At 52.8% G+C, this 22014-nt stretch overlaps 3 protein-coding genes across 3 annotated transcripts; 2 read left to right on the top strand and 1 right to left on the bottom strand.

Annotated features, from left to right (window-relative positions):
* Positions 1–6596: 6596 nt before the first annotated feature.
* Positions 6597–8729, top strand: HER10_EVM0008056 (MFS siderochrome iron transporter MirB; the record flags this gene model as incomplete). Its single annotated transcript, XM_035477592.1, has 4 exons — positions 6597–6908; positions 7008–7278; positions 7370–7712; positions 7798–8729. Exons 1-4 carry the CDS (start codon positions 6655–6657, stop codon positions 8727–8729), a joined length of 1800 nt encoding a protein of 599 aa, XP_035337417.1. The 5' UTR covers positions 6597–6654.
* Positions 8730–9354: 625 nt separating this feature from the next.
* On the top strand, positions 9355–11507 carry HER10_EVM0011872 (uncharacterized protein). Its single transcript, XM_035481286.1, has 3 exons — positions 9355–9563; positions 9649–10161; positions 10211–11507. Exons 1-3 carry the CDS (start codon positions 9531–9533, stop codon positions 11129–11131), a joined length of 1467 nt encoding a protein of 488 aa, XP_035337747.1. The 5' UTR covers positions 9355–9530; the 3' UTR covers positions 11132–11507.
* Positions 11508–13590: 2083 nt separating this feature from the next.
* On the bottom strand, positions 13591–16448 carry HER10_EVM0013393 (uncharacterized protein). Its single transcript, XM_035482754.1, has 3 exons — positions 16227–16448; positions 14378–16170; positions 13591–14326 (listed from the first exon to the last, which is right to left on the bottom strand). Exons 1-3 carry the CDS (start codon positions 16267–16269, stop codon positions 13664–13666), a joined length of 2499 nt encoding a protein of 832 aa, XP_035337867.1. The 5' UTR covers positions 16270–16448; the 3' UTR covers positions 13591–13663.
* Positions 16449–22014: the final 5566 nt, after the last annotated feature.

The following is a 22014-nucleotide window of genomic DNA, read 5'->3' as shown; positions in this document are numbered from 1 at the left end:
TCTGCCAGTTGTTCAATATTCCCAGGGGTCTCCCCTCGAGATCTCGAATGGAAATTAGAACTAGTCCGAAAAGCCCATTCCATTCCTCGCCCGAGTTGCACACCAACCACGCGCTAAGTTGGCGACGAACACCCTCCCACAGGGCCACAGGAAAGGACTCAATAGGGAGACCCAAGAGAACAACAAAACCACTTTACGCGTTCCCCTCCACATCTCCGCGCGACACGGCTCCCACAAGCCGACTAGGCGGCCCCCTTGGACTGACACTGGACGGGGGCCCTGAGCTGGAATTGGCAGATTTGCACTCTCGCATCTGCAAGCCACCACGCATCGCCTGGCTCCCCCACCGTAAGCCTGCACGCAAAACAAGATTTCGCGCGAACGGCATGCCTGGTTGTTTGGGAAATACGGCCATAGGGACGCCTGGGACGGGTGCGAAATGCATTGTCCAAGGCCGCCCATTGGCCACTGGGCCATGAACTCAGAACCAGCCCCAGGCCTAGCTCAAATCGCGTCAATCCCTCTTTGCGGCCTACAATCTCCTGCGTCTGGGGCCCTGGGGGGAAAAGACTCCGCCCTAATTCTCCGATTGCGCGATACTTTGGATGGCCGGGTCTCGGCGAGTGAGAGTCCCAGACTTCCAGCTCGTTACTTCGGCGTCGGCGGGCTGGTCCAGAGACCAAAAGACGCATTTGCTTATACTGGGGAATTTGGGCGGAGTGACAGGACTTAAGTGGATTGGAGTCCGTCTGGCTTATTAAGTCATTGTTCGATTTTCTGTGATCACCAGACCGGGGAACGACTCAGGAGCAAGCAAGGCGGGCGATTCGTATTCAACCAACAGAGTGCAAGTGGGTTTCTTGGGAGCTTGAGCGAATCGAGCCTTCGAGGTAGCCTTTCAATTCGGCCGTTGGCGTTGCTGTACTCCCCCCAGCAAATCGCGATGGGCAGGCCGCAGAGGCATCGATATTCCCATGTCGAAGCCCAGCCCGCCGCCTCAAAAAAAAGAGAACGTCGGACTCAAATCGGGCTGTCATCTCCGTTCCCCCTTCTGAGTCGCCCTATACTAGGAATCTCGTTCCGAACAGCCACCCGCACGCACGAGCACGAGGCCTAAGGCAGCCGGACGGCCCCAAAAAGCAATTGGTTCTTTGTTGATGCAAGGAGGCATGGCCAAAAAAGTGTTTTTTTCACTGCTTACTGCGTCTGTTGGTGGATTAAGGTACGGATATTATCGATGCTATTGATAGCAGAGATATCACGAAGCGAGCGCCTAGCTAGTCACGTTTTCCTAACTCTATTCGCATATCCCTGGAACATCTGGCCCCTTGATTTCTTGACCGCCACGCAGAAGCCTCGTTTTCTTTTCTTTGCCTTACGAACACATTGAATTATCGATAGACTTGTCATTTTTTGGGCATTGCGTTTCCACTTTGTTCATGACACGCGGAACTCACAGTGTCACAATCGAACCCCGTGCAGCAACAGGGCGAGGCGAGATGACGGAATACCTATTCGGGGACCCTTGAGGGCGGATGCTGCCGAGATTTGCATGAGGAAGCATCAGGGGAGGGTTGTCGACACTCGACAATGCTTTCGGGGTAATGATTTGCGGACCCCCCCTTTTCTGAGTCCTGACAGCTTCACCGCTGGTTGATGTTGACGATGTGAAATGATGGATATGTGAGTGTATGAAGAGTAGTTTATGCTATTGGTATCAGCAGATTGCGGACGTGGTACAGACAGAGTACGGGCATCCACGCAAACTGTGTTATTTATGGAAGTCCAATGTGGAGTGCCTGGCCTTCGAAGAGGGACGGCATCTGTGGGAGGCGGATGGTGACTCCGTTCAGGAAGCCGTGGCTCAATAATCAGCCAGCATCAGGTATGGCAACTATCATGGGCAGCAGACTCTTAGACTCTTGCCCTTTCGCTTTTTAGATGCTTTGCTATTCGATTGACGGTTGTGACGGCATCCCATGTCCACCGGAGGGCTACCTAAGGCGAATTATCATGGACGGTCTACTTTAGATGTACGGCAGCGCTACCTGTGACGCTTGGGAAGAAACCGACCGAGTTCCATACTTCCTTCTTGCGTGTGGTGATGGACACTTCCTTGCATCGATATCCGTGGATAGAAGACGCCTGTGGTTAAGGGGCAATAAACCCATGGATGGTGTGATGCTGGAGAGTTCAGGAGGTTTCAGGGTATTTGACGAGGGTGAGAAGGGAGGGTTGCTTCTGCCGCCTTCCTTCGATTGGGGTATGGAGCTGACTGAGTCCAGGCGCCGATTGTTTCCATGTCCTCGGGCGGAGATGAAGAGCATATTGATGCTTGGATAAGACAGTAGAACGGAGGATGTGCGAGTCAACGTCATGGCCTTCTTCCTGATGTCGAGACCAAGTTGCACCACTTGAGCTTTACTCCTACGTTGATCATTGGTGAATTTCAGTTCAGACAGGTTGGCAATATCAAGTTGATTATATATGGCGAAGCAATCTGTCTGGATGATTCTCGACTTGGGAAGATGTGCCACTGGCCTCGTCGAGTTTGCTCCCTACTTGTCGAGGCTCTCTCTAGTAGGCGGGCAAGTGGGTGACAAAATCGATTTCCGCTCGACACATGCGACAAGCAGTTCCACCGCTGTTATCACTAGCATTAACATCTATCAAATATAGTATATTTCTCTACGTATATACCTAAGAGGGACTTTAATAGAAAGTGTAGTAATTATGACATGAGTAGTAAAAGGGGTACTTACGAAGATGAATACAGGAAATCGATTTTGTCACCCACTTGGCGGGATGGCACTCAGAGAAAGTGCCATGCCGTCGTTCCCGTTTGCCGTTGAGAAGCTTCGCGTCGCTAGGAAGAAACCTTTCAGACTCAACGCTCATGCTCAGAATGCCTGGAAAAGGTCAAGGGCAAGGAGACGTTGTTGATGTCCGCGGCGGACCTCAGAGGAAGACACCTTGATATCTACGAGTAGGCAATGGTCTACCGCTTTTGACTTGCCACGTACTACCATAGAGCACTGAAATTGCGCAAAGAATTGCAGAGTAGAGGAAGGTGACTGGATAGGTTGACTTCGCTGAAGCGCGACGATGTCTCCATGTTGCTTTGCGTATTTAGGTATCGGGACTGAACGCACTACGTGGTGGCCAGATCATCCCTATAGAGACGTAAACTGGTCCCAATCGTCGTCTTGGAAGGACTATGACACCAAGAAAGCTGCTTAGTGCAATGGTGTGTCCTGGGAATGGCTCTTTCTTGAGGGTATTCGATGCTAGGTATCAGGAGGCGAATGTCCGTGGAGGCATGAAAGCAGACTTCAGCAGATGATTCGTCCCAGAATGCTTGTTTCAGCGCAACTTCCTAAAACATACTTCAAAGGTACATTTTCAAACTACCGATCCTATCTCCTGGCAATAGCCAGATGTCTGGTTCTGCCCATATCCCTGGCCGCCAGATATGCGTCCAGATTTGGTGATGATGGCCTGTGGCTGCATGTTTTGGTTAGATCATTAGTGATCTGGCGGCTTCTCTAGTGTGTTCGGATACGCGTGTCTGGAGAGAGTCTTTCGAGACAGAAAAAGACGGCAGCCGCGTACCTACGACAGTTCCGTAGGGCACACCTTCGTATTAAGTGATGAATACTACAGAAAGTAGCTATAGAGGCTTCTACAAGGCTGACATCAAAGATGATCAACATAGTTAGCCGACATGGTCGTGTCAGCGTGATGAGAATGTACGGGTAGGCTTGAAGTGCAATCCTACTCCCAGTATCATTGCACCAAATAATCTGCAAGTCTATGTTGCAGCACTTTGACCGGAAGCTCTGCGAGTGTTGCAACGACCGATTTGATGCTTCTTTGAGAATGCTCAATCCAAATTCTAGAGAATCGAGATGACCCGAGATCCCAGCCACGTTTTGCTTTGACCATAGAAAGATGAGTAAGGAAAGCATTTACACGGAGTAGGCTCACTTGCGGAGATTTGATTAGAGCTTATCAACTTCAAGCACACTACACCTCATGGACTCAGAAATAAAGCTCAATGCTAGGTATGTCGTGGACAAATGACGGTTCGTCGTTTCGCATCGAATGGAGACAGAGTTCGGGGCGAACTAGAAAGGAATTTAAGAGAGAAAATGTAAGAGGCATGGGAGCAAACGAAGGCACATATCAAAGATGGGAGGTCATGAGAATTCATGTACTCAAGCTTTTGGGTATCCGATCACGCAAATCACTCGCAAGACGAGCTATAGCAGATTGGAAGCCGACCCATATACCAAGCGAGGGGACCTAGATTTGTGGGAGATAAGAAGCCAGAATATCGATACCCCTTTGCCACTTCACCAACATCTCAGGTCCCTTCTAAGATGCTGGGATTCCCTAAGTGACCTACTTCTTTGGTGATTTACGAGTTGATAACTGATCCCGGAGTATCTGTCCAGAATGGTACCCCGAAGTCGGCCATTCGCCCAGTTTCCGACCAGATTACATTACCCTTCTCAAAATTGCCCTCAAAGGGCTTGAGTGTCTTGAGATTACAAGATTCGGGATTATTGACCACACGTCGGGGACATGGCCTCGACGGGTGTCGAGATCAAGGGACCACACTCAAGCCTAGGAAGGGTTATTCAGCCTGCCTCAAGTTTTTAGGCTTATGTAGAGAGAAAGAAACGTAGTCGGGGTGGCTCTGATAGAGTTTTATAAAGTAGATAAGACGAAGAACAATGGGTAAAATGGCATTTTCTGGGAGCATTGAGGCATGTAGCTATCGATCATCCCATTGCTTCGAACTCCTAGCCAGTAAACACCCAAGATACATCTTCCAAAATAGCTTGCCCCTCGTCTTGTTGTCTACTTATCTTCTTATACGAATAAACGAAAGCAAGAGCATCTCCACAGTCCTGCGCTCAACAATTAGCTTGCCAGGCTCGGACGTGGTGAATGCTGACATTCTTGAAGGAGCGGGATCCCAGAGCACCAAATGACCAGATCACGCCACCTGGGCGGAACTAAAACCCCACGTTCCGAAGACGACCCGGAAATCTCGTTGAATCAGTCAACAGATTTGGGATTTGGATTATTTTTTCGACATATCAAACATCGCTACATAGAGAGCAAAGATACTAACTTCAGGTACTGACGCCTTTAGAAGGCCTTCATCGGAAGGCAATACCGAATACACCGACCGACGCTCCCCAGAGGCAAAAACTCTTCAAGGCCGGCCTCAGGAAAGAGTGAGACTAGGAGATTGCTCTCTCGGACTTATAACGTAATGGGTGTCTACTAGAGGGAAGTATCACGTTCGCTTGGAGTAGGACCCGCTGGTAGCCCATTCCTTATGAGCCCGTAATCTTCCGGCGAATTCTCTGCCGCCAACTCGCGACTCACATGCCTGCCTTCTTTAAAGATTTATCTCAGAGAAAAAGGCCCTCTACGGTCATTGCTGCGCGTGGTCCTGGGTCTCCATCTGCCAAGAAGCTTTGACTTGCCATGCAAGAACTGGGGGCCAAAAGCTCGTAGGGTTGGGAAGCCAAGAGTTCATCAAGATGTGACCGGGGCATGTTTGCGTTGCTTGGGAGAATCTCGTGCGAGCCAGAAACCAAATATCAATTATTCCCTCCCGGAAACCTTTGTCCGGGGCTGACATTGTTTCCTGGTCCCAAGTCGTGAGGCCGAGACCAGGTCGTCTGGCGCATCCAGGTGCGAGGGCAGCTGCTAAAGCACTGAGAAGTAGAGATGTCATTGGGAGACATCCGGTGAGCTAACCTCGGAAAAGACCCAGCAGTCAGGCTCCCTCTAGACTCTAGAGGCAGCTCACCAAGCAACCGCGCAACCCAACGATGAGACTTTAAAAAATTTCTGTTGCCTCCTGCTCGGATACCCTCTTACCAATAGCTCCCCGCGCCAGACCCCTTCCGCGATAGCGCCCCGGCCCGCAAAGCCAAGTCCGGCCAAGTCTGCAGTCTGGCCCATCTAATCTAATCAATCAGATAACACCATCCCGAGTATCCTTCACCCACCCATCCCACTGAAATGGTGTCGGGAACCCGGCACTACGGTCTGCTCTCGCCAAGCCCGCAGCTGCTTTGTGCTTTTCGCAGGATCCTTCGCAAAAAGTCCCCCAGGCCTCTTCCGTTCCGTCTTGTCTTTCCCACCCCAATACCACCCATCCTATGATCTGTCTGGCCCCTCATCCGACGCCATAATGGGTCGCCTCCCGACCTCTCGGTTCCTGGGCGCAAGAAAGTACACTAGACGATCCCGACTTCGGTCTCCTGCGCGCTGGTGGTGTGTATGTGTGTGTGCCCGTTAATCAACTCTGATCTTTGCAAGTATGGACGAGTAGCCGCATCTTATCAGATCATAGCCTGCTGTTGAAAGGGGGACGTGGTGTGCGTGGGTCAAAGTTGAATCCTTCCGGCCGCTAACTTCGCGATGGGATGGTGTAGAACTTAGCGAGGTCGCAAAAAGTGGCACGCTAGAAAGGCGGCACGTATTTGCGCCCTCCTCTGGAAGGGTCTTTAACTACGAGGCGAACCCCCCCAAACCACCGGCCGCTTTTCTCTTCTTACTCTGTATTTGGTCATCAATCTCTTTCTGCCGCTTCTCACTTTGTGTGTCTTTGGTGTAAAACGCATCATGGCAGTGATTTCGCAGCTTCGTGAGGCCCTCGGCCGCAAGCCAGCCCCGGTCGACGACTCACCCATGACCATCACCACGGCGCCGGAAACCGCCAACAACATTGACGACAAGGAACTGGGTGAGATCCCGCCTGACGACGAGAAGCCGGGCGAGGAGCAGAGGGTCAGCCAGGAGGTTCAGCATGGTGTCAAGCTGGCGCAGGCGTTGACTTTGACGTGGGGCAAGAACTCGCTGATTGCCATCTTCATCTTGTAAGGACTCTTTCCCTCGAAGCTCTCGCATACCAATGTGAGACTCGCATCATGAGGAACGGCATGACTGATATTAGGGGGATTTCCTCCCCTGTGCAGTATGTGGTTTCTGTACCTCACCAACGGATTTCAGAGTTCCGTGCTGTCCAGCTTGACACCGTATGCCGCCAGCGACTTTGAGTCGCACTCGCTCCTCCCCGTCATCGACATTGTGTCCAGCGCCATGACGGCCTCGGTGTACATCCCGCTGGCCAAGATTCTGGATCTCTGGGGTCGAGCGGAGGGGTTCCTGCTCATGGTGCTCTTCGCGACGCTGGGCATGATCATGTTGGCCGCCAGCCAGAACCTCGCCACGTACTGTGCCGCTACCGTAAGTGTCTAAACTCCTTCCCACACTTTGATCGCCAAATCCACGCACAGAAAGAGAAAACAACCAAAATACTCATGCAGGAAATCTCTAGGTCTTTTGGCAAGTTGGCTGGTCCGGTCTCACGTACAGCATCGACGTGATCACAGCGGACTCGACCCACGTCAAGAACCGAGGCCTGGCGTTCGCCTTCACCTCCTCGCCCTACATCATCACGGCGTTCGCCGGCCCCAAGGCCGCTGAGGGTTTCCTCAACAACGTCAACTGGCGTTGGGGCTTTGGCTGCTTCTCCATTGTCTTGCCCGTCGTCGCCGTGCCCATGTACAGCATCCTGAAGTGGAACATTCACAAGGCCAAGAAGCGCGGTACGCTGGTGCGCGAGCCTAGCGGCCGTAGCTTTGTGCAGAATGTTTGGTGGGGTCTGATCGAGTTTGATGGTATGTTTTCTCTTCCCCTTCGAACGAGGGCTTCTTCTCCGCCATTGCTCGAGCCTCGAGGACATTGCTGATTATCTTTACTCAGTCCTGGGAATTGTCCTCTTCGCCTGCGGTCTCGTCACCTTCCTGCTCCCCTTTTCCCTCGCGAGCACTGCCCCAGACGGCTGGAAATCAGCCTACATCATCGCCATGATCGTCACGGGCTTCGTCGTGCTCGCCCTCTTCCTCCTCAACGAGCTCTACCTCGCGCCCAAGCCCTTCCTCAAGTTCGAGTTCTTCTCCGACAGGACCGTCATCGGCGTCTGCGTCCTCGACATCACGTACCAGGTCGCCTACTACTGCTGGAACAGCTACTTCACATCCTTTTTGCAGGTCGTCAACGACCTCTCCGTCTCCAACGCCGGCTACGTCGGCAACACCTTTGACGTCGTCTCGGGCGTGCTCCTCTTCATCGTCGGCTTCTCCATCTCCAAGACGGGCCGCTTCCGCTGGCTTTTGATGGTCGGCGTCCCGCTGTATACCTTTGGCCAGGGGCTCATGATTTACTTCCGTCAGCCAGGCCAGAGCGTCGGATACCTGGTCATGTGCCAGATCTTCACGTCCATTGGCGGCAGCGTCTTTATCCTGTGCATGCAGGTCGCCATCCTGGCGGCCGTGGACCACCAGCACGTCGCCGCCGCGCTCGCGCTCCTGAGTGTCTGCGGCAACATTGGCGGCTCTGTGGGGAACACCATCTCTGCGGCCATCTGGACCAACACGTTCGAGAAGGCTCTGGAGCGTAACCTTCCCGAGTCTGCGCTGGAGAGTCTGGCGGATATCTATGCGGACCTCGATACGCAGCTGAGCTATCCCGTGGGCAGCGATGAGAGACTTGCTATCCAGAACGCATACGGATATGCTCAGACGCGGATGCTTGCCGCTGGAACTTCGGTGATGGTATTTGGGTTCATTGCTATTTTCATGATTAAGAATTACAACTTGAAGGAGATGAAGCAGACCAAGGGTCTTGTGTTCTGAGAGCCGGCTGTATCAGGGCTCTGGCAGAAAGACCTGTCAGCTCATGAGCTGTGTATGACTTGATCGACTAAATCAAGTTGGTGAGCATCAGATGGGGCTAAGGAGATAGATGTATGAAGCAAATGATGAATGCATAAATTGGAGTTGGTACAAAACATGGACAGCTGTTGCAACCGTGAATCAATCTTCTCAGTACGGAGTAGAAATGATGGGCTATGTTGTTGTTATGCCCCGAACACTGACATCAATGTGGAAAGGGGCGCAAAAGGGGGGGCTTTGCTTGAAGATGGGTATTGATATTGAAATGGGATTTCATGCATCGGTGTGGACGGCATCGGCAGTGACGTTGCAAGCCGGCGGGAAACAAAACAAAGCTCGAGGTACGTACACGGTACACGGGTACCGGTCGATAACGGGTGGGCTCGGCGATGACGTCGACCAATCACCGCTGGTGGCCGGGTCAAGCCCGGACCCTTCGGTGCTGCTGCAGCCAGTGAAACGCCAACGGGTGGATCCACACACGGCGGAGGCTTTTCCCCACGTCGTTTTTTGGGTGGAAAGAAGCTGCACTGCTGCGCTGGTCTCGAGTGCTTTGCCTCTTTGCGGTCTGTCGCTGACCTTTTTTTCTTTGCCGCCGACGCGAGTCCACTTTCTGACCTACCTTACCTGACCTCGTCTTGAGAGTCGAGCTACCTGACCCCCATCTCCCCAGAAGCTGTTGGACGTCAAAGATCAGGAACCTTCAACACTCCTCTCTCCAGCAGTACTTCTTGGCTTGATAACTGGGTTGAAACCGACAAGATGTCAGCGGACGACCAGCAGTTCTTGGACGTTGTGAGCATCATCCGCCCCCACACCAACACACCTCCAAGCTTGTGATCACGAGAGCTCTACTGACACCGCCCTCTTGTTCCCACAGCTGTCCTCACTGCCCAACAAGATCCGGGGCTACTCCGACGACCTCGCCAACCTCATCAACCCTACCGTCGATAAGGCTGCACAGGCCGTACGAGAGACGCTCTCCACCTCAGAATGGCTGCCCGACTCGGTGCGGCCGAAGCCCCCCGTCCGCCATATTCCTATCGAGGTGATAGCTATGAGCCGGTACGAGAGGTTGCACGGCTGGGTAAAGGAACACAAGCTGCTGACCGGTGCCATCGTCGCCGTCGTGGGAGTCGTGGCATACCGATCTTACAGGAGTAGCAGGTTCTGCAAGAAGACGCGCCGGGCGAAACGGGCTAGGAACGGCGGCCGTCTCGAGGTTGTCGTTATCGCAGGCTCACCGACACTACCCTTGACAAGGTCGCTATCACTCGATTTCGAGAGGAGAGGATTCATTGTTTACATCGTATGCAACGCCGAGGAGGATGAGAGCATGGTGCACAGCTTGGCAAGGCCCGACATTCTGCCTTTGACCATTGACACAACGGATGTGAGTAGAGTCGGTATGCAGTTTAGGCCTTCACTGACGTATGCAATAGCCTCCCAGAGCTGGCGCTGCCATCGACAGCTTCGCGCAGTACCTTCAATCACCACACGCCCCGGTACCGCGGACGAGGCCCAACCACCTACAGCTCAAGTCCGTCATCCTCATCCCGTCGCTCAACTACCAAACGTCACCGATCGCCACTATCCCGCCCTCCAGCTTCGCAGACCTCTTTAACACCCACCTGCTCCACCCCATCCTGACCATCCAAGCCTTCCTGCCGCTCTTGACGACTCGCCTTAGCCCGCCCGGAGAGAAGTGGACGCCGCCAAAGGTCCTCGTCTTCACGCCGTCCATCATCTCCTCCATCAACCCCCCGTTCCACGCCCCCGAAGCAACCGTCTCCTCCGCCCTATCAGCCTTCACCGAGGTCTTGACGGCAGAACTCCGACCCCTCGGTATCCCCGTGACCCACATGCAACTGGGCACCTTCGACTTCACCGGCTTCCAGCCCGCCAAGCACACCCACCCTTCCCAGAGAGGTCTCCTCGAAGGCGGACCCGGCATCGACGCCGACGCCACAGAGACCCTCATGTGGCCCGAGAACGCCCGCCACGCCTACGGACGCAACTTTGTCATGCAGAGCACCTCCGCCATCTCGGCCGGCCGCATCCGCGGTCTGAAGGGCAGCTCCCTCCGCCACCTCCACAACGCAGTCTTTGACGTCATTGACGGGTCCATCACCAGCGGCACCGTCCGCGTCGGTCTCGGCGCCAGCGTCTACGGCTTCGTCGGCCGCTGGGTGCCTCGCGGTCTCGTCTCGTGGATGATGGGCATCCGCCGCGTGGACGAGCTGTCGGCGTGGCAGACCAGCTCTTATGATGGGTCGCTCGACGGTAGTGATAACGACGAGGGCCAGGATTTTGTCGCTGTGCCTGATGAGAAGTTGGATAGCAACGTGTGGAAGTCGTCTTAGAAGGACTTGGGCTTGGCTAGCGTCTCTTGCATCACATCGGGAAGTACCTTCACAGAGGGTGCAAGAAACCGATTGAATGAACCCTAGGCAAGATGCTTAACTAGGCATGGGGGCCAACGGCCTAGCCGGCTGATCATAGCCGACGACTCGGGCTATCGAGAGACGCGCTTAGGCGATAGGGTTATGAGCAATCTAGCCTGCGTCAGCGAGCGAAACCGAGACTTGGCTCACAAAAGGCTTATGATTGACGAACTCCACTCGTATCCAAAGGGAAAGACATCCGTATCACTACTCGTTGGATTAAGCGTATATAATCATGATAGTAATTCAACGTTGTATCGTGGTTGGGCCTGCGGCTCACTACACCCCTTCTCTCAAATTACTCCTATATCTTAGCCTCTGTGATTGTTTTCTGTGTCAACTGTGTTAGGAGGAACTTCGGCCTCCTAAGGTTAATTTCATCATGAACGTTCTGCGTTGCCCAGGTTCCTTCTCGCTTGTTCCCGAATGGGCTGATGATGAAATGATTTATCTCTTAAATGTGCCATTCTTCCAGGAGGCGTTATTTAGTACTTCTTGCAAAGACGTGATAAGCTGGTTCCTAGGGAAGGGTAGCTGATCCTTCGGAAGCGTTTAAAGGAGCTTATTTCAGTATCTCTTACAAGTCTCTCCTGTATGTCTATCATCATGATCAATATTAGCAAATATGGACGGGGACACAAAGCATGAATGGCACGTTTTTCATCAAAGCTTTCCATCCCCTTTACGCAACTGCTATGCGTATGCGAGTCATGACAGATAATGAGAGAAGCATTTGTATGTTGAAATAATAGAGGTGGTTTGCCTGAAGGAACCATAACACTTTTTCAAGCTTTGTGTTCTCATTCGTCACGCTTCGTACCCTCATTCGTTTCGCTTTATGTCCCCGTTCGTTATGCTTTACATCCCCATTCCTCATACTTCGTGTCCCCATTTATCACGCTTTCTATTCCTATTTATCATGCTTTCTATTCTCGTTCGTCACACTTAGCATCCCTATTCATCATGCTTTATATCCCCGCTCGTATTCGTCAACGATTGCTGAATTGATGAACGTGTCTGAAAGATGACGGTGGTTATCTTCAGATAAAGAGATAGTTGTTGCTAGAATGATCTCCGGGAACAGCGACATGAATATGGCAAATTCTCACTATCGGTCAGACAGGACATGGAATCACAAGGCTTGAGCAAAGGAGTCGATGGCATTAATCATCGGTTTGCCTTGGTAATTCATTTGAATGATTGCGAGAGGTTAGGCGGTATTTATATCAGTCCAGGTAGGTCTAGTAGATTCTGGACCAACAGGAGAAGGGGCAAAGGCTGACGGCCTTGTGCGAGCCATCGGGAAACGGCATGGGATAGTCAACAGTCGTACTCAACTACCTTGTGATCATAAGAGACGGGACACAAGCTATCAGATAAAGATCTCTCATCACCAAACGATGCGCCCGACATGACACTACCTCAATTTGATTCCTATTAAGGAGTTCGAGAAAAGAGGGTTCGTCAGAGTAGGAGATCTTTATCATCAAGACCGTCCACTAAAATCGAAATCTCGGAAGGATCAAGTCCTCTGGACCATTTCCCGCCCGCTCGCTCGCTCGCTCGTATTCGTCAACGATATTTGCACGATGAACGTACGTCACGGAGAACAATGGGCGTTGATATATAATGGACCTTGAACCGTATATCAAGATAAAGAGCTGTTTGCTCGACGGGACTTCCTAGCTTTTGAACCCTCTTGCAAGAACATGCTGAGGGGTTGAGGGAGTCGATAGCATTAATCACCTTGGGGAATGTTCAAAACGGCTGCGTGAGGTTAGGCGTTTTTATACTAGGTAGTGTCACCTAATTCCAAGATGAACCAGAGACAGGGAGATAAGCGACCATATGCTTTGAAAGGCTAAGAAAAGAAGGCATAAGGTAGAAGAGAATAGAATGGCTCATTGTCCGCCCGTTGCCTGCCACACGGTGGCAAAATTACAGGGCCGGGTGTTCACGTTATTCACAACCTAAAGGCAGTCCTGTTCCTTAGAACCGCATGCTTGCCTACTCGTATTCGTTGACGATGTTTGCACGATGAACGTGCGTGACAGAGAACGGGGGCCGTTTGTGAGGTAATGGACCTCAGCTGACATAGTAAGACAAGGAGACGTTTGTTCGCTGGGTGAACCCCAGAGCCCAAGGGCTTCTCCCCGGTGCCGAGGGAGTCGATGGCATTAATCGCCGTTGCCTTGAGAGGTATTCGGAGCTGCTGCGCGAGGTTGAGGAGGATTTATATGAGGTGAGTGGGTGGATTGAGGGCCATTGACGGGGGGAGGAAGAAACGGATGAGATGGGTTGTTGTGATGATGAGGGTGGGAATATCTACTCCAAGGGAGGGAGTCATTGAATGACACGACGAAAAGGGCTTTCAAGTGGCTGTGGCAATGGAGACCATCCTATTGAACCATCTATCCGACTATGCTTGCTCATCGTTGATCCTGAATCACATCACCGCTGACCGTCAGCGCTATCGTCTCTTTTCCCAAACCTCGCGCCGAAACCTCCAATGTCCCTCCGGAAGAATTTGCCAAAGTTCTTGAGATTCTCATTCATGGTCGCCTTCTCCGTACCCGCGATGCCGCCCGGACCGGTTCCCTGCCCCAGGTCCCTCGCCGCGCTCAGAAGCTTCTCGCCCAACGAGGTCGCGTCAAACTTGCTCGGCAACCCGGGCATGGCGCTGCTGGCGCTTGTGAGAGCGGTACTCGCGTTTATGGCCCCAAGACCGGAACTGCCGAGTCCTGTGGTTGCCATCAACGGCGTGAGCAGCGGAGATTGCTGGACGAGTTTGTCGCTGAGGTTGCCCTCGCGGTGGATGCCGAATAGTTCCACAAGGTGGCCCTGATCGGCTTTGCGGACGCCCTTGAGGTCGAGAATCTTTCTAAAGTTGGTATCGGAGCGATCGGCAATGTGGATCAGGTATGCTTGGACCAAGCCCTCTGGTGGCGAAGGGCGGACTTGCAGCGTCTTTAAGAGGGGGTCTATGCGGTTCATTGTCTGATTCACTCGCTTGATATAGCCCGCTGGAGCCGAGTGTGGTGTTGACGAAGACTTGTTGTGATATGACAGGAGATTTTCGAACGCTTTCGTCAAAACATACTTGTCAAGCAACATCTAGAGGGCCGTCAGTATATGCATGGGGGCTTGTGTGTGGTGCACCCGTACCTGTTCAGCGCCGACCTCGGAAACTGGGCGGCATTGTACAATGTTGCTAATGTAGGCGTTCACAAGATGGTCCACCAGGTTATCGCAAAATGCTCTAGCATATTGCTGTTTGACCAAAAGGCCCAGTATCTCCTCGGCTTTGCCGTTCACGGAAGATAGAAGCTCACCAACATATGAGCTTTGATCGCCCACAGTCTCCATGGTGCTCCAGCCTGTGTTACGCATCTCACGCCAAGATCCCTCGCAGGCGATCTCAACGTTACGTACTAACGTCAGCACAGCAGCGCTGGCCACGCCAAGAAAGGCGTCGGCTTGTGATGACAGGTCAACTTTTCCAACAAGCTCATTATCGATGCGCTTTTTGATGTTTTCCTCCAACTGGGTAGTATTCGTAGACCAGAAATCTGCCGTGTTCAACACCAAAATGACGTCTTGAATTGGCGGACCTTGAGGTCCAGCCCTTTGCAAGATGTGCAGAAGAACTTGTTGTGCGTATTCGTCGAGGTACTTTGCCAGCGTTTTGGAAAGGTCCAATAATCTGTCGCTCGTAGATAACTTGGCGCATTGGGATAATGTGAGCTTGTAGAAGTGGAACAGTTCAATGGCTGAGGAAATGACGGCTTGCGTAGAAAATTCTTCGTCTTCCGGAAGCAGAGGCTGGTTTCGGTATTTTGGTATCATTGCAGCAAGTTGCTTGTCTTGCGACTCCACCCACAAGCTCAAATACGGCTCGAAAGCAGTTGAAATCGAACCATGGAAATTCGACGCTCTGTCATCGGATGAGCTCAGGGTGTCGATACTGGCGCGCGGTTCGTTGGCAAACCGCCTCTCTAGGCCATGCTCAAAGTCCAAAGTCTCCTGTAAGCAGCTCAGGAGAAGGTTTACGTCAATCTTCTGCCCATCCGTCTTGCGCATGCTCCTTTCGAGGATGCCCCTGAAATCATCTCGAGTGCCGTCACAGAAAGCCATGGCCAGCAATTCGTTCGCGCGCCAATGGGCCGGGAAAATTACGGCGTGCTCATCCTCATGAGTCTTGAGCATGCGTTTAAACCATGCATACCTGCGGCCGATATTGTCCAGGTTTCCGGCCTCGTCGTTGCCCCTGAACACCTGGCGGTATTCGCGTAGTTCCGTATTGACGTACCAGTTCATCAGTCGCGTCCGAGCCATGTCGCCCAAGGCATCCATGACCAGACAGGCCTCTATCAGTGTACCTCTGCGCTGTGCGACCTCTCCCTTCGCAAACGCAATCTCGAAATCTTCGCAGACCTGCTCCAACAATTCCCGCTGCAGCTCCGAAACGCCTCGGCTCAGCGTGGCGATCTGTTCAATACTCCTGTAGCTGTTGAAGTGCTTCATAAGCTGCAGGACAGCTTGAAGTAGGCTTGCGCAGTCTCGGTATTGCCTCGTCTTGGCCAAGCCTCTCAGCTGTTCGTATGCCGTCGTCAACATCTGCAGTCGTTTCAGAGCGGTCATGCTCAATGTGAGGTTCCGCTTCGTGCCATCCAATCGTTTTATATCGGCGGTCATGGAAGTGATGTTCTGCTCGGTTTGGATTGCCCGGGATCGCACGGTCTCGATCTTGCGGAAGAGCTGGGCGAGTTCAGCTTGGGCGGACTGCATGCGCTCGAGGCTCGAATCGGGACCGTAGGCCTGGGCGACCTCGAGGCTGGAGATTTCGACGGCGAGATCATTTTTATGGGTCTGTAGTGTATCGGAAACGCGGCTGATTGAGGTCACGGTTGAGGGATGTGGAAAGAGGTGGTTTAGGTGCTCGATAGGATCATAGTCGGCTGCCTCAGGGTCAGATATGAGCTGCGCCTAGCAAGAGCGGGAGTGGAATTCGTACCAGCATCGAGTGATGTTTTCCCGCTAATTGATGTCCCGTTCATGCTGAACACCCGTGTTGACTTGGTCTGCGTGTGAAGATGGTGATCTGGCGGGATTGGACGGGACAGTTTGCTGCATGTGTCAGATTCCCTGAAGACTTGGGCTGCGTGTCTTGGGAGCTCCGGGTCGAGATGGCGTCACGTGTTAAGACGGGACGCAGGGGGATCTGCGACGGGACCTGCCGCAACCAATCGGAATACGCTCCGAGAAGCTCCTCTGGTTCTAGAAGCAGGCGGCAGGCGCCAGACGCTGTGCAGTCCCTTTTTTTCTGGATCGTCCCACCTCGAAAAAGTCTGGGGAAAGAACGGTCGAATTTTGTTTCCTTCTTCAAGCAAAACCTAAAGATGACGTTCCGATGCGGAAAGGACCAAGGTCGGGTAGACATGGATCGCTCCTACCTTACCCCTTGCATGATGCCTGCCTTCCTTTACCTGCCTAAAAGTAAGGTACCTGCCTAGTAGTACCTGACTGTGCAATCATTTTGGGATAACATCGGCCATTGGCGCATGCAATATTGGCTGCAGCAACTTCTCTTCTTCGCTTCTGCATCACGCACACTTCCTCTTACAATCTTTGACCTACGAGGTTTCTCCGTCTTGTTTCTCGTGCACCGTTTCTTTGGCGATGAGCATGCATTGCTTGCTATCCTAGGCAGATGAGAACGAATTACTACGCACTCAGTCTACGGCTCCTTCTCGCCACCTCCACGCCGTTTCAAGAACGACATACACTGGTCTGCACACAGTTAGAACAAACGACCACGGAACATTTATACACAATAAACTCGGCGTGCGACGAATTTCTGTACCGCAAGCCACCAGCCCAACCTTCAGGAACACGCCACACTGACGAATTGATATGGTTCTAGGGCTTTCCGTCATACGGTCTCTCGTCAGACGGTCAATTGAACTACCTCCAAGCAGACCCTTGCGTTGGCTTAACGTAGGAGGCAGTCGAACAGCTTTCCTTAGAGTGCATCAAGCTCATCTTGACTAGAGCCAGACTCATCCGCACTGTTTCGCTGCCACGTCGAAGAATTTGATCATGGGCTTATCGTCATTCCAGTCCAACCTTTACGGATAAGGTTCGACACGAGGAAACAGATGCTTTCCGTAGACTGGGAAGCCAATATGAGCCGATATGGCAAATTTCTCGAATACATCCTGCAATCCATGTCGACTCCACTGCATGTATCTCCATGTCATCGCGACAAAGGGCAGTTGGGACTCTGTCGACCGAAATTCGCATTGCTGGAAGTAACGCCACAACCCATAGGCTGGGGTGCGCCCTGTCTTCCAACTCATGCCATGGTGGAGGGGGTCCTGGGAGATGAGGTGCTACTCTGCCAACACATTGGAACTCTCCAGCCACTTGCAAAGGCTCGCGTCGCATCAATCTCTACTCGCATGAGTAGCCAACATGAAAGACAATGAATCACAACACCCCTTTTTTGCCACGCAAATCGGTTGGAGACCACAGCCAGAAGATAACGCGGCTCACCATTTGCCGGAATGCCTGGTACTTGGATATCCCAACTCAAGCCACGGACCTCCAAACAACGGACCAACGCATGTTCCGATAGTCGAAGTTTCTGCCCACCATTTCAGGGATGTCTCGATCTGATAACTGACCAACCATGGCGGCCAACATCAGACGACGGATGACAGTCGGACACCACCACCTACTCAACGTCAACTTTGTCGCCTGGCTAGAGTCGTCAGCCAGGAAGGATGTTTGGGGACACTCGCTCATGCGGCCGCTTATGGCACCAGTCTAGAACGACTGGTGACGAACACATCTGTCTGACTTGTCAGAACTCTGTCAGGGCGAGGCGTTCACATGCACTCCGTCTCATTTTGACACCATCTCGGTCTTTGCGGCAAGCGTGGCTCCCGAGACCGAGCAGCCCAGCCTCCCAATATCCTCGAGAAGGGCCCCCACGCCCGGTTCTGCTCGGCATAACCCAACATCCCCGCCGTCCCCCGTGACCCCCGATCTTTCAGATCCGACCCTCCTGGCGTCGTCACTCCGGAGGCGAACGGGAGCCTAGAAACAGATTACACAGCAGTCAGCGCAAAGTACCTCGGTTACGAGGCATTTCACTGCACTTTCAGGCTTGCTTACAATCTGGCGCAAACATGGAAACAGGCACTAGTTACCTTTGTTGCAGGCATCCAGCTCCTCACATCTGACAATGGACTTGTTGCTCCAACAGGTTCCATTGCGCCGCAAGTCAGCATTTCCCCTGTCCTATATCGCCCCATTATTGTCACCTGCCATATCACCTGCCACGTCCCCGTCACCCATACGTCGTTTTAAGCATTCCGGGTTGGTCTTCCCGAGGAAATTCTTCAGCAAAAAGCACATCATCCCGTCAAGGCTCAACCCCGATAACCGAGTCATGTAAATCTGGGCAAATCCGCCCCTCCTCGCCCCCCCTCCCATTCTTTCTTGGGCCTCTCATACCCTCGTAACCCCGAGAAGCACCGTAGATCCTGCGGTCTCCCCCCTCCTCTCATCCCTCATCCCCGCCATCCCGCAATCGGCCGGGGCGGCCAACGCCCGACGTCCCAAGATGTCCACTCAACCAGTTTCTACGACACACCGCACTTTGCCTGCCGGGTGGCCATGACGGACGCTCTCCACTTCTACCACGATACTACCAAACCAAAAAAGCGCGCCGTTCATTCTCCAACACGGCGCCGTCGCATCTCGGGAAGAAAAAAGAAACCAGAGATTCTGCACCGCTGCCAGACCAAGGCGGCCCGCCCTTCTCCCACGTGGAAAAAAGCAAAACGCAATCGAGGCCATCTAGCTTAACCCGCCTTCTCTCGAGTCAGTGCGCCGCATCGGCTTCCCGCTCTCGTGCTAGGCGGGCATGCTGGGTGCCTTCTATACCTTGATGAATCCAAGGCGTGGCTTTCGTCGAGGCTAGTGAGGAGCCAGGCAGCCTCGCGCGGAAGAAGAGCATCAGGAGCTGAAGGAAGCCACCTGGGCAGTACGGGCTGATGGGCCTGAAAAGCATGACGGAAAAAACGAGGCGTCCGTTGACCAAGTTTCCCGGGCGGAGGCGCGCGTCAGAGCCCGAGTGCTATATCGGGCCTCAAACACACCGTCGTCGTCACGGCTCCTCAATCCCCCTGGACCTAAGACGACGCCATCAACAAACTAGCACGTAAGACGATTGCGCCTGGGACCGGCTCAAAAGGCTAGAAACACCTCTGAAGATGGTAGCCGTGACTAAGAGCAGAAACCGAGCCACGAACAAGTTTTCCCACGAGGCACACTAATTAGCACACACCGACACCTCAAGTGCCCCAGCGTCCCGACTACTCCGTCGCCGATACACCACACCACAACTCTGGACATGAAGCTTGATTTAGACCGCAAAACACACCGCAACATTGATTCTCGTCGAGGAATCTCACCTCATCTCACCTCATCCCTTCACCGACACCCATGTTATTCGGAACCATGAATTCACTAGGCGTGAATCAATCGTCATCGACCGTGGACTGTCTGGTTCAGCACGACCCCGTACCTGTTCCCGTGATGTGAACCCACGTGTGCAGCACACCCACTTGCTGCCGTCATCTCTGCTACCCCCTTCGTTTCCAAGAATCCCATCCGGAGCCTGCTGTGCACTCAAAATCCGAACCTGAAAGTGAACCATACCCCCTGTCAAGCCATTACACACCATCCCGATCCAGCAGCCCGCAGTCTCTGTATCACCCACCATGGTGTGTCTCTGGTCAGATTTCAACTGTTGCGTTGGAACAGCATTGGGGTATGTCACTTTTGAGAAAAAGCACTGATGGAACTTTCTCTTCTAGTGTGTTGTAACCCAACCCCTGGTTGTGACTTTGGCGGCGACTACGTAGGTATGGTAAGGTACAACGCATACCTCCTTGGTCGACGTTCTCAATCGGGCAAATAGAATAAGCACACCATCCTTATGGGCAAAATAGGACAGAAGGACAACAACAAGACGAAAACTTGGAAATGAAAACCCCCGAATAGCAACCAATCTTATCGGTCTCCTGTATTTCCGATCGACAGAGCAGCCTGGCTTGCATTCTCCCATTGGGTACCACTGGACGCCCGCACCCCTCTTCTTCCCCCAAATCCAACCTCTCACATTTACCCCCGTTTGGGTGATCCCGAATGGGAATTGCAGATTCATCACCGCGAAAGACACGCATGCGCACGCATTAAACATCCCAACACATCCTACAGCACAGCAGGGCTCTCTTGACACCCCGTCGAATGAAGAAGTGTTGATGCGCGCCTCACATGCAGGATCATGACTCTCTCCTACATATTTGTCCTGAATGTGCAGGAAAAATACGATTGATCTAATTCCCATCCAGAAGCATGTCGAACCAACACAGCTGAATCAATTACAACAGAAATTCAGCCATCTGTGACAGCAAGGCAAGCTAGGCCAACAAAGAGGTCAGGGTGTGTGTGTATGTGTGTGTGTGGTCACAACACGACAAAAAGCCACATGAAGTCGGGAGCAAGAAATACCGAAGAATTACCAGCTCAGACACACCACCCACTTTTTTACTTGGTTCACATTCACTCTTCGGTATCAAAATATCTGGCTGACCTTTCTCTACTTCCATTGGATTGGATGTTCCATGGAATTGAATACGAAAGATCCCAAAAGAGTAAAACCCCCTAAACCAAATAGACCTACTGACTACCTTAGTTAGCAACACACTGCATCTCAAAAAAGAGAAGTGAGCGTTCTTACAACGCCCGTAAACAACAAGAGGTCGCAGAAACGGCGCACGACGAACGGGCTGACAATGATGGAATCACATTCCGAATCGGTCGACCTGCATCGTTCTCCATCCCACCACCACCAACCCTCCATTGGATATACCTGCACGGTAGGTAGGTAGTTGCCCCCACCCTAAACGTACATCGCATACCGTAGCACCCAGCTTGCCAGCGTCCTCCAATTCCATTACCCTAGGTACTGCGTAAAGCGAAACCCACGCTTAAACTCCAGAATAGCAATGGCTCTCACGCTTCTGTCCTGTCAACCGTCACGGTCACACACACACACATCCCGTGCAATATCCCCCCGGTTGTTGATCGACAAACGAGAAACCCTGGATTGGCCCTTGCACTCCCCCCTTCCCTCCCACCTCACCCGGTACGGTAACGGTACGCAGTATGTACGCCTGCGGTCGCGCAGACCCCCAGCCCAGACACGGCTTACCGAATCGCTTCCGTCTCCCGTATCTCGGAGTGGGCTCCGATCCAGCGGGCTTTCCCCACCCCGGCTGTTTCCCTTTTGCGAAGTCTGCCCTGCTGCCCTGCTGCCGCCCCCCTCCTTTATTCATCCATGATCCAAACCCCTCCAAGTTGGTATGGGTATCGTATCCCCTTGTTGCCCTTCCATTTTCCCACTTGGAGCAACTTCTCCCAATTCCCACTTGGAGGCATCGCAACAGTACCTTATGTACTGCGTATGTACAGTAAGAATATCATTGCCCCGCGCCGATCTGCGTGGGTTGCCTCACTCGCACACCCACGCAGAAAGGGTGCCCGCAGAAGAAAACGATTACCCACACACCCGCCTCACATCAAGACCCTCCACTCCACTGCCTCTTGGCCCATCCGAGGGGGGACTTCCCCCCCTCGGTGCCCTTGTGCCCCTCAAAGACCCCTCCATGAGGGAGGACCGCCCACTGCTACAAGCCTACAATGCCGTGCGTGTGTGCAATACTGCA

The sequence above is a fragment of the Colletotrichum scovillei genome, assembly GCF_011075155.1.
Source record: "Colletotrichum scovillei strain TJNH1 chromosome Unknown Contig00002, whole genome shotgun sequence".
NCBI classification, from domain to species: Eukaryota; Fungi; Ascomycota; class Sordariomycetes; order Glomerellales; family Glomerellaceae; genus Colletotrichum; species Colletotrichum scovillei.
Note: the sequence above shows the minus strand (reverse complement) of the source record. Positions and strands in the feature narration are given on the sequence as shown.

What these genes read in the sequence shown, in the direction of transcription:
- HER10_EVM0011872 (XM_035481286.1), top strand. Translation starts at nt 9,531, where the DNA reads ATGTCAGCGGACGACCAGCAGTTCTTGGACGTT. An exon ending in ACCAGCAGTTCTTGGACGTT is followed by an intron (nt 9,564 to 9,648) that starts GTGAGCATCATC and finishes TTGTTCCCACAG; the next exon opens with CTGTCCTCACTGCCCAACAA. An exon ending in TGACCATTGACACAACGGAT is followed by an intron (nt 10,162 to 10,210) that starts GTGAGTAGAGTC and finishes CGTATGCAATAG; the next exon opens with CCTCCCAGAGCTGGCGCTGC.
- HER10_EVM0013393 (XM_035482754.1), bottom strand. Translation starts at nt 16,269, where the DNA reads ATGAACGGGACATCAATTAGCGGGAAAACATCACTCGATGCTG. An exon ending in GAAAACATCACTCGATGCTG is followed by an intron (nt 16,171 to 16,226) that starts GTACGAATTCCA and finishes ACCCTGAGGCAG; the next exon opens with CCGACTATGATCCTATCGAG. An exon ending in CCGAGGTCGGCGCTGAACAG is followed by an intron (nt 14,327 to 14,377) that starts GTACGGGTGCAC and finishes ACGGCCCTCTAG; the next exon opens with ATGTTGCTTGACAAGTATGT.